The 12,656-nt window shown below is 32.9% G+C and overlaps 1 protein-coding gene across 5 annotated transcripts in view; it reads left to right on the forward strand.

The window, feature by feature from the left end:
- Positions 1 to 12,656, forward strand: part of LOC126888284 (uncharacterized) — a 66,004-nt gene that overhangs the window by 3,711 nt on the left and 49,637 nt on the right. For 4 of the 5 annotated variants that reach the window (XM_050656410.1, XM_050656411.1, XM_050656409.1 and 1 more), the window contains exon 2: positions 4,670 to 4,864. The exons of the other annotated variant lie outside the window; for it this stretch is intronic. In XM_050656410.1, the coding sequence (XP_050512367.1) occupies positions 4,670 to 4,864 (195 nt within the window). The remainder of the gene's footprint in view (positions 1 to 4,669; positions 4,865 to 12,656) is intronic. 5 annotated transcript variants of the gene reach the window in all.

Below are 12,656 nucleotides of genomic sequence, written 5' to 3' on the forward strand. Positions count from 1 at the left end.
ATTACGGCGTGCGTGGTGAGTTGCTATTGTGGTTAGAAAACTTCCTCTCTGAAAGAACTTTTTCGGTCAAAGTGGAAAATGACTGCAGTGTTCCACGTGCGGTAGCCAGTGGTGTCCCTCAGGGATCAATATTAGGGCCTATTCTGTTTTTGTTGTACGTATCTGATTTAACGTGCGGATGGCAGTCAAAATCAGTTTCATATGCCGACGATTTAAAGTTATATTACTGTCCCGATATTGTTAATACTCTTCAGAGTGACCTTAATAAGCTATCAGAATGGAGCATGAAATGGGCTATTCCATTAAATTCGCGTAAGTGTTGTGTTGTTCAATGTGGATATAATAATCCACATATAACATATTTTTTGGATGGAGTTCCTCTGAAATCGGTACAGGAAGTTAATGATTTGGGCGTTACGTTACTACAAACAGCAAAAGTAGTCGGTAAAGCTAACTCTGCTTTATACCTCATATCAAAAGCTTTTCCTAGAATGTCTCCAGACTTGTTTTTGAAACTCTATTAAAAGTTATGTCACACCTCACCTGGAATTTGCGGTATCTGTTTGGTCACCTCATTTACAAAGAGATATTAATTTATTAGAAGGAGTACGACGAAGAGCTACTAAGCTACCTTTTATTATGCAAGATTAAGCTATGAAACTCGATTAAGAAAGCTTAAGTTGTCTCCATTGACTCATAGAAGAGAGAGAGGTGATGTAATATCTACTTACAGATTTCTTAGGGGAGAATTTTGGGGAACATCGAATTTTTTTAATATCAGCGAAGATGCTAGACTACGAGGTCACTATAAATTGAAAAAGGAACCTTTTAAAACTACTGTAAGGCAAAACTTTTTGGTAAGTCGAGTTTTTGATAAATGGAACAGTTTAAGTGATGACATCGTAGGGGCTATTAGCTGAAATAGTTTCAAAAACAGGTTTGATGAGAACTAACTGGACATTGTATGTGTAATGTTAGCAATTTTTGTTAAAATAGTTGTTGTAAAATATAAGGATATATTGTATGTTTTTTTTATGAGAAAAAAATTTGTAATTTTTAGGTATACTTACTTTCTAATTTTTGTATCTTTTTTAATTTGCTATTGTTGTAACAACTTTTATGAAAACCAATTCTTTTGAATATTTACTTTAATTTAATTTTTATTTTGTAAGAATTTGTTTTATGTTATATTATTTAGTTTAAGACCTACAATTATTTTTGTACTTTGAGCCATATAAGCTCTGCTTTGGCTCGATATTATTGTATAATAATAATAAAATAATAATAATCAATGTTAAGAGGATCGGAACGTATTTTCGGCTGCAATGCTATTCAAATGGGGATTCATTTTTTTCAAATCCTGAGAAAACTAATAAGTATTTTGGAAAAATTTAAACGCAGAATGAAAGATTACGTTATTAGCGAGGGCCGAAAGTCCCTGAGAACTTCTACAATGTTTATTTTAATAAGTTACAGGGGTGAAAAAACTAAGAGAAAATTTAGTGTGATTTTTAAATTCAAATATCTCATTCAAAATAAACTTTTTATTTATTCTAAGGGACTTTCGGCCCTCGGTAATAATTTAGTCTTTCATTCTGCGTTTAAATTTTTCAAAAATATTTATTGGTTTTTTCAGGATTTGAAAAAAATGAACACAATGCCGTGGTAATATTTTCCAAATCTGTCTTTGTCTTACAACGCACTCAACCGAATATAATATTGTCAGCATATATTGTCAGTCAGACACTGACAATCAGTGACAATTTTAAATATTTGACATTGCATCGGGAATATTTTGAGAAATTGATTAAATATTATTGATATACGCTGTGAGCTTCGCTGGTGTCGCTCTTGGCGGATTTCTAATCAACTTTCACTGGTAATTTTTAAATTTCTTATTTAATTGTTATCGCTTAATATTTACAACGCAAAAAATAATTAAATTATAATCGATTTTTTAAAGATTTTGCTAATCATTTTGACGTTCTATTGATAAAATATGAATTTCTTACTTCGGATACTTTCACAATTATCGTGTAGATGGCGGTAAGATTAATATATTAATTTATAATTAGATATTACGGAACATTAAAAAAACTTAAATTCAGTATTTAAAACGTATTGTATATTTAAGGTAAAAATATATAACACAGCTTTGACAAACTAATACTTTTTATAATTAATGTTTTTAATTTTAATTTTAAATTAATCACTTTGACATTTATGTCAAATTTCCAGTAATCGTTTACAGACTTGTCACTACTGGCGCTCGCGAATTTATAAATATCCCTTCTACGTACGAGCTCACAGCGTATATAGTGTATTTGATAAATAATTGATTTAAGACGTGAACTTAATAAAAAGTTATTTATTGTGTATTATTTGTGAAAGATCCAAGCAGAGAATACATCAGATATATCCTGTGATCCAAGTATTTTGTTGTTAGAGATGTACAAAATTGTAAGCGTTCCAAAATAACAACATATTATTAAAAAATCACTTTAACACTTTTCCTCTTTTCTCGATTGATTATTAGTTTTTGTTGTACAAATAAATTATTACAATCACTGAAAACATAGTTAGTGAAAAAATTATCACATTTATTAACTGAATTAATAATTTGCAATTATAAAAATAACAGTTATCCAAGAACATTCAAAAGCCATCTCTTTAAATTAATTATGACATTTTCAAGTAGAATGACATTCTAGTAATGTTTACATATCCACACCAGTGTGAATTTTACTACACGTAATTTGCCGTGTAAAGACAGAAAAAGTAGGGATACACGTAAAATATTTGCGAATTATGTACCCATAGCCTTAAGCAAAATCTTAAAGCAGCAGAATTTTACTTATTTTACACTTTTTTAACTTTATTATTGATACTAAAATCTTGTTATTTCGACATAATTAGAGAAATTTAAATTTTTTTTTCGTTATTTTATCTACATAGTTAATGTTTTCCATGTTAATAAATAAATTAATAAAAATATATCACATGCTATTTTCCGATTTATTTTAAGAACACATGGCAACACTGTCATGCCTTCATTTCCTTATATCTGTAGCTAACTTCTAAATACTTAACTTTTATTACTGTGCTAACTTCTTGGAAAATAAAAAAGTTATGAGCTTTAACAACTAGCCATGTTTTTCATCAATAAATCCTCATAGTAGGGGAGGAAAGTATGCTAAATTTGCAGTTACTCGAGCCACAGTTTTTTTGCTTATACGAATTGTTGTATAAACCTATAATATACTGTGCTCGAGCGTTATCGGGACCTATTGGATTGTGAAGAGTGGGTGCTAAAACCAAAAAAAGTTAAGAAAAGTTTTCGATATAGTGGGGTACTTTTCATTTTTTAATTTAATTTTCCATTTGAAACAATCGTTTTTTTTTCGATTATAGCGCAATCTATCCAGAATTCGAAAACATGTGTCGAATAATAGTTGCTTATTTTTACGTAAAGAATCCAAATCTGCAATAAAAATTGGGGCTCGTATTTAAGATTTTAAATTAAATCCATATATTGGTTCTTAACACCGGGGAATTCATTAAGGGGGACCGAAAAAAATCTATTCTTAGAAAAACTCGAAATCGTCAGATCAAGATAAGGTAAGTTAAGTATATGCCAAATAGTGTATATTTAAAAAATCTGACGATTTGAGCGGGGCGTAAGAAAATGGGTGAGTCACAAAGTTTCACAAAAAAAGCGAATATTTCGCGACATAAACGTCAGATTGATAAACTAAAAAATACGGGTTCAATATTTTTCAAAAATCTATCGAATAATACTAAACACGTCACCCCACGGAGAGGGGTGGGGGGCAAATAAAAATTTTTAAATACGATATTTCGCGAAATGAACATCAGATCGTAAAACTGCAAAAATACATGTATTTAATATTTTTCAAAAATCTATCGAGTGGCACCAAACATGATCCCCCACGGGGTTGGGGTGGGGGGTTACTTTAAAATCTTAAATAGGAGCCCCCAATGTTTATTGCAGATTTGGATTCTTGACGTAAAAATAAGCAACTTTTATTCGCAACATGTTTTCCAATTATGGATAGATGGCGCTATAATCAGAAAAAACGATTGTTGGAAATGGAAAATTAAATTAAAAAATGGAGTGTCCCACACTTTATGGAAAACTTATCTTAACTTTTTTTGGTTTTAGCACCCACTCTTCACAATCCAATAGGTCCCCATAACGCTCGAGTAACCGCAAATTTAGCATATTTCCCTCCCCTACTATGAGGATTTATTGATGAAAAACATGGCTAGTTGTTAAAGCCCATAACTTTTTTATTTTCCAACATAAGTAAATGAATTAAAAAAGAAAATGTTAGGAAAGCCTAAGGCTATAATTGAGTTTTAATTTCAATATTTTATATATGCTAGAATATTCCACAGGGTGTTCCGAACTTTAAGAAAAAAAAACACAGTATGATTGTTACACCCGGTATAAAATGACATTTACCTGTCTAGCAACAATATTATTACACCGATTTTCTTAAATAATAAGGCTATAACATACTAAAAGAATCACTCAAATCGGACAACAGGTTTAGGAAATTCGAGACATCAAACATGTCCCATTTTTAAGGTGTTCGGCTAATTTTGCCGGTGTTTGTATATTGATTCGAAGAAATATAATATGCAGGTTCCCAGTAAAGAATCAACGGCTGGATATGTGGTTGTCTATATTCAGCTTAAATAAAGAACAAATAACCAAAACTTCTATGGTCTGCTCAGAACATTTCAGAAAGCAGGATCTAATTAAACAACCAAGTGGACGGATTAATTTGAGGAAAGGAGCCCTTCCAATAAACATTTATAATAAATCACCAGAACCAAGGTATTTATAAGGAATTTCTGTGTAATTTACTATACAGAGTATAATAAATATAATCTGCATACTCATAGCGTATACACCGAGGGCCTTTGGCCCGAGGGATATACGTTGACCGAAAGCGTTATTATCTATAATACCCGTGGTGCCTTCAACGTTTAATGTCGGACTAAATTATTCTTTATATGCAAAAAATTTGGACGAATTTTGAATTAATTAGTTTTCAAATAAGTACATTTACCAGCAATAGTTTTAACTTAATTGTGGTAACCATAGTTTACTTAGGTTGTTATTTTTCAACTTGACAGTATTTAACTAGTTATTTAAATTTAATGCCCTTTTCAAAATAACGTCCTAGGGCATTATATCATACTTAACTGACTTCCAAATCATGTCATTGTTTGTGAAATAATATACCAGTCGGACATTAATAGTTTTTGTTTTCTTATTTATCGTTTATCGTTTATTAATATTTTAATAATTAATATGGTTGACCATTCAAACAATTATGCTCTGTTTTTAAACCAGGAGGAGTAATTCAAATTTACTGCGCCGTAATGTTTATTTGAATTAGGTCCAATCGCAGGCAAGTTTACTCCACTGTTATGAAGTTTTGACACTATTGGCATTTTATAGGTTAAGTTATATTGGCGATTTTTTGTGTTTTCTGCGTTACTCCTTGCATTTTTAGATTTTTAGTGGGCTTTTTTAAAAACATATATTTATTTATCACAGCAGGCATAACCACTGTTATGAAATTTTGACACTATTTATATATAAGTAGTGGGGTTCCTACGGTCTCCTCCGCATCCCACATTTCGTTCGCCATCGTTTTCTATCCACCCATTCGTTTTCGTCAATAGCTCTATCTGCCATAGACTGTTCTATGCCTTTCTTCCATGTTTCTGTAGGCCTTCCTGTTCTTCTATTTATGGGTGTGTAATTTAATGCTCTTTTTGGCCATCTTTCCTCTGACATCCTCATAACATGACCATACCATAGCAATTTCTTTGTTTCTATATGGTCAACCGTGGAATATAAACTCTTTGTCCGTCGTCTTATTTTCTCATTTGGTACGTGTTCTAATCTAGATACTGTGCATGCTCTACGTAAGTAATCCATTTCCGCTACTTCTATATTTTTTCTTTCCTTTCCTGTGAGTTGCCAACACTCTGGTCCATAAGTTATAATAGGTTCCACAATTGTTCTGTAGATTGTTAACTTTGTGTTCAGCTTCACCTTGTAGTAGACCATTTAAAATACGAGTTGCTTTCCTTCCTTGCTGTATCCTATGCTGTATGTCTCTTTTTGTAGTTCCTTCTTCTGATATTATGCTTCCTAAGTATCTATATTCCTTACATTTTCTTATATTTATTAACTCTAATTCCGGATCTTCGGTTTCCTCTCCTATTCTCAAATATTCCGTTTTCTCCATGTTCATACATAGGCCCCATTTTTCATATTCGATCTGTTACTTTATTAGCATATAATCCATATCATGTTCATCGTTGGCAAGAATTACTTGGTCATCAGCAAAAAACAAAGTTGTTAAGCAGTTTTTTTCAATCATTATTCCCATCCCAGCAACTGTTTTCCTCCATTGCTCCAGAGCTTTCTGGATGTATATTTTAAATAGTGTTGGCGATAAGCAGCACCCTTGCCTTAAACCTTTTGTAATAGGGAATGGTTTCGACATAGATTTTCCCTGTTTAATACAGCTTTTCGAATTTTGATACATATTTTGAATTGCTCGCACATATGCTTCGCTTATGCCTATCGTGGTCAAAATTTCAAAGAGTTTTTTAAAAGTACCGTGTCGTAGGCTTTTTCCAGATCAATAAATGTTAGGTGAGTAGACAGATTCCTTGCTCTTCTTTTCTCTATTATTTATTGCATCACGAATATGTTATCTGCGCACGATCTACCGGCGCGGAAACCACTTTGTTCTTCCATGTCCTGAATTTCTAATTCCACCCTTTTTTTTAATACTCGGCCATACAACCTCCCCATTGCACTGGTTATACTTATACCTCTGTAGTTTTTGCACAGCGTTTTGTCTCCTTGTTTGTAAATCGAGCTAATGTATGCACAATTCCAGTCTTCTGGTATTTTTTCTCCCTGCAACATGCATTTGTTGAAGAGTTCCGTCATTATTTCGTGCAGTATGTCTGGTCCATATTTTATCAGTTAGATGGGGATATTTCCAGGTCCTGATGCTTTCCCATTGTTTGATTCTAATAAGGCTTCGTTTATTTCTTTTGTAGTTATTCTTCTAACTTGTTCATTTACATTCGTTTGCATGTCCATTTCATTTACCTCAAATTCGGGTCTAGTTTCCTTCAGTAGAATCTTATAGTAATCTTCCCATTCTTTGGTACTTATTAAATTTAAATTACTCTTCCCTTTATTTCCTTTTCTGATATTTTTTATCGTTTTCCATGCTTCAGCTACTTTGGATCCGCCTATGTATCTTTCACCTCTTCGCACTTTCTTTCCTATGTGTCATTTTTACTCCTTATTACTTCTCTTTTCACTTCTCTGTTCAGTTGTGCGTATACTCTTTGATCTTGTAAGTCCTGTGTCTGTAGCCATTTTTGGTACGCTGTCTTCTTGTTGTCTACTAAACCTTTTAGTTTCTCTGACCACCATTCTGGATTTTGTTTATCATCTTTTTCCAAATATCCTAACGCTTCCTTTGCTGCTGCGTGTATGCTTTCTTTTATTTGCTGGTATGTACAACTTTTCGGTGTTATCGGTGTTACTTTCTATAAATCTTAATTTTGAAGCCAGTCTCAACCTATACAAAAATTTGGTCGATTTGTGTTTTAAGCTTTCCAACTTATAACACTTTTCTGAAATATTAGTTTCTTCGTCTTTTTTTTTAGCCTTTTTGTATTTGTTGACCGGTAAGTTATTCTTATGCTGGCTACCAACAGGTGGTGATCGGATCCACATTCTGGTCCCCGGTATACCCTCACGTCTGTAGTCTTGAGTCTAGAGCTTTTTCTTTGGATTATGTAGTCAATTATTGACCGTAGTTTTTTTGTAGGTTGCGTCCATGTGAATTTGTGGATATTTTTGAGTGAGAAGAACCCATTCATTATTTTTAACGATCGGAATTGGCAAAAATCTCTCAGACGACTACCGTTTTCGTTCAGTGTTTCTTCGCCATATCTCCCCACTACAGAGTGATTCTGCTCTCTTCCTACTCTCCCATTTGCGTCTCCTAAAATGTACAATTCATTGTCATTTTTAATAGCATTTACTACATCGGATAGTTTATTGTAGAAATTGTCCTTTGTTTGTTTATCTGCATCTTCATTGGGAGCGTAGATTCCGATTATTGTTATGCTGTGACCGTTTTTCTCTATCTCTAATGTGATTATTTGCTCATCCACTTCTTCCCATTTTTTAATGTGTTTTCTATAGTCTTTCTTAATTGCTATAGATACTCCCCTTTTGGCTCTGCAGTCTTTAGGTACACCACTATAAAGATGAATGTAGTTTCCCGTCTCTTCATTTCCTTTCCCCTTTTTTTTCGTTTCCGTGAGCACACAGATATCAATATTTTGTTCTCCAGCTCTGAAAAAACTTCTGTCTAGTCCATGTGGTGAGACCGCTCCCGTCTGGAAAAATTTCTGATTCGGTTTCTTTGTGGATTCCTATTCAGAAATGTCCCCTTTAAACAAATCTGAAGGGTGCCGGGCGGAATTTTTGGGCAGAAATTGTTTAAACAAATTTTTTAAACAAATACAAAAGATTAACTTTTTTTGCCCTGGAACATATCGATACATCAGTATCAGACGGCACCAACTCAAAATTTTTCAATATTGAGATAAGTATGAGGAAATGGTTAAAATATGTTTATTTATCAGTTTCAAATTACACCATCTCAAAATTCCAACACCATCGTAAAAATTTTGACTTGTCAACATGCAGAATCGAATATTTTGTTTAGAACGTCGTAGTTTCATACCGCATCACTTTGAGTTATAGCCAGGGAGGTAGTGTCAAATTTGACCGGAGCATTTTAGCATGGCTGGTTTCTTTTTATTTAGGTAGGTGTTTCAAAGCTTATTAACAAATGATGTGTCAGCTGGCCCAAAACCGGGGATTTTAGTCAAGAAAAGATGAAACATGAAAGTTGATGGACCAACGCTACAGCTTAAATATCAAATATTTATATACGTTACTCAGAAAATTTAATGGATTTGCTTACTTGGCTCCTACGTTTCACTCAGGAGATCGGGGTTCAAATCCTGGCGCGGAAAATTTTTTTTGTTTTTTAAATTGACATTTTATTTTGAAAAATATTTATTTTTATAATACCACGTTTTTATTATTTATACGAGACAATATAAAAAAATCTGTATGTCTTTTATAGAATCGCAAACTAGGCATTTTTGGTCATAATATTATGATTGATCTTAATAAGCAAATTTGTTGTACATGAACCCCTGAAGGTTCCTGAGTTGGTAAGACCAACAATCTAAGTGAAAAGGGAGATATTATTTGTTATTTTTGGACAAACTGTTTTTTCTTAATTTTATATGTTGTGGAACCGAAAGATACAACCCTAAATTTTCACTTTTCTATCACCAACCCCCATGTTTTAATAGCAATCTAAATATTTCCCTATTCTCTATAGTAAATAAAAATGAATGTTTGTCTGTACCTATGTCCCTTATAGAATCGCAAACTATGCATTTGGTAGAAAAAAGTATAGGTACGCAATATTTTTTAGTATTTTTTGGCTTTCTGGTAATTTTAGGTATTAAACATTCAAACATTATTTAGTTTTAAGGCGGTACGAAGTTTGCCGGGTCAGCTAGTTATTAATAAAAAAGTATTAACTTTTTTAACTCTATTAATTATTAAGTATATTAAGTATACATTATTAAGTATTAACTCCTTCCTGGGTTCATGTAAGTACAAAAACTTTGCTTGAGGTCATCATATGATTAAATGCATAGTTTACGATTCTATAAGGGACATACCTACAGACAAAAATTCATTTTTATATGTTATAGAGAACAGGGAAATAATTAGATTGCTATTAAAAAAATGGGGGTTGGTGATAGAAAAGTGAAAAATTAGGGTTGTATGTATCTTTTGGTTTGACATCACATAAAATTATGCAAAAAACAGTTTGTCTAAAAAGATAAAAAAATGTCGGGAGGGGGGTGGGGAGACCAACCCCCTCTTTCACTTAGATTGGTCGTACTAACTCAGGAAGCTTCAGGGGTTCATGTACAACAATTTTGCTTATTAAGGTCAATCATAATATTTATGATCAAATGTATATATGCTATTTCATAAGTTCTATGCATAATTCTATAAAAGACATACAGATTTTTTTATATTGTCTCGTATAAATAATAAAAACGTGGTATTATAAAAATAAATATTTTTCAAAATAAAATGTCAATTTAAAAAACAAAAAGAATTTTCCGCGCCAGGATTTGAACCCCGATCTCCTGAGTGAAAGGTAGGTGCTAAGTAAGCAAGTCCATTAAATGTTCCGTCTAACGTATATAAATATTTGACATTTAAGCTGTAGCGTTGGTCCATCAACTTTCATGTTTTACCTTTTCTTGACTAAAATCCCCGGTTTTGCGCCAGCTGACACATCATTTGTTAATAAGCTTTGGAACACCTACCTAAATAAAAAGAAACCAGCCATGCTAAAATGCTCCGGTCAAATTTGACACTACCTCCCTGGCTATTAGTGCATAATGAAACTTGATCAGTAGAACTATTGTCAGCTACTTACTCAAAATGGTCTGTGAAAGTTGGTTGCACTGACCGTTGCTAAATTAAATGTTCGGAAAAATTTAGTGATACAGAAAGAGAAGAACTGTTAAATAACTACTGGGGTCTTGGTGATGTAATTTTTGTCTTGTAAGCGAGATTTTATAGTTAACAATGTAATGCCAGTTAAGTCAAAATATCAATATAGTCGGTTCGCTAAACTCAGAAACAACTGGCTAGTGATTTAAGTAGGTATTTTTTTTTTGTTTTTGGCCAATTTTGCCAAAATTGACAAAATTACTAACTATTTAGTAATTATTATTAACTATTTATTAATTATTTTTTTTGCCAATATTACCAAATTGGCAAAATTACTTACTAAAGTTACTAGCCAGTTGTGTCTGAGTTTAGCGAACCGACTATATAAGAAAGAAGGGAGTCTTAGTAGAAGCGAAAATAGAGCTTATTACTTTGAGATAAGGAATGAAAAAATTAGAGTATGTAAAGTTTTCTTTATGAACACTTTGAACATTTCGAATAGGATAATAATGAAAAAGCATGCACAGCAATTAAAAAAAACAGAGCTAGGGTTTGCACAGAATGACAATCGCGGAGGAAAAAAAATGATTGGCGACCAATGGTGCTAGATGATGAAAAAGAATTCGTGCGGTCCCACATCAAATCTTTTCCAGTAATTGACTCTCATTATTTCGGAGCAAGAAAAAACAAATCTGTAAACTTAGCCACCATGTACAGACTGTACCAAGAAAAATGTAGAGGAGAACTGAAAATTCCCGTAAAACTCCATTATTACAAGAAGTTTTTCAACAGGGGATTTATTATTGCCTTTTTTCAGCCAAAAAAGACCAGTGTTGTAAAAAGTATTACAACAACTTAAGTATGATGCACATATCAGAGAAAAAAATCGGATTCGGTTAGAAAAGGAGTTGGATATCGGGGTTTCAAAGGAAGATGACAGTACTATAGTTTGTTGCTTTCATCTCCAAGTTGTATTATCACTACCAAATGGAGATCTGAGTGATTTTCTTTTACATGAGACGCCTATCATGTTACAACTTCACTATATTTGATATTTCTCACAAACATGGCTATAGTTTTTTGTGGCCCGAACGTATCGCAAGCAGAGGTTTTAATGAAATAAATATGTGTCTTTGACAGTATCTAAAGAACCATGGACCTCAATATGAGCACATATTTTACTCCGATAATTGCCTGGGCGAAAACAAATACAAGATCATTGCTTGCTTGTTTTTATATTACTGTCAAAACTTAGCAATAAAAAGCATAGCCCACAAATGCTTAGTAGTTGGACATACTCAAAATGAGGGTGATGCGATGCACGCCATCACAGAAAAAGAAAAAAAAAGATACCTAAAAGGAAACCCCCTCTATATTTTATCGCAAATGCTACTATTATTATGCTATAATAATTAGCCTGGCTAAAAAAACTCCCGATAAAAATATCGGAAAAGAAATGAAAGGCAGAATTTACAAAACAGTAATCAGACCAATAATGATATACGCGGCAGAAACACGACCCGACACAGAGAGGACAAAAAGATTGCTCGAAACAGCGGAGATGAAAACCCTTCGAAAAATCGATAGTAAGACTCTATGCGACAAGCTAGAAGTACAGATATACGACGGAGATGCAAGGTGGATAACATTCAATAACTAGGTAAGAAACCGAGGAATAGAATGGAATGGCCACATAAGCCGAATGACAACAAATAGGATAGTGAGGATCAGGGCCGTAGCTAGGTGTTTTCCATGGGGGGGGGGGGGTTTAGGTAGTACGAAAATTTTTTGCCAGAATAAGTTAAGAAGGACCGCTTAAAGCAAAAATTTTTTGGAGCCACGCCCAATTTTTTTCATCAATTAAACCAAGAATCGTTAAGCAAGTTTACAAAACTTATCTGCAACTGTCCACAATGTTTTAGCAATGCATTTTGTTCAAGAACTAGTTCAGAGAGGAAACCTCTTCGCTTCAGACCATTTTTTATTTTAAAACAGTAGATATGTAACA

The sequence above is a fragment of the Diabrotica virgifera genome, chromosome 7, assembly GCF_917563875.1.
Source record: "Diabrotica virgifera virgifera chromosome 7, PGI_DIABVI_V3a".
Taxonomy (NCBI): domain Eukaryota; kingdom Metazoa; phylum Arthropoda; class Insecta; order Coleoptera; family Chrysomelidae; genus Diabrotica; species Diabrotica virgifera.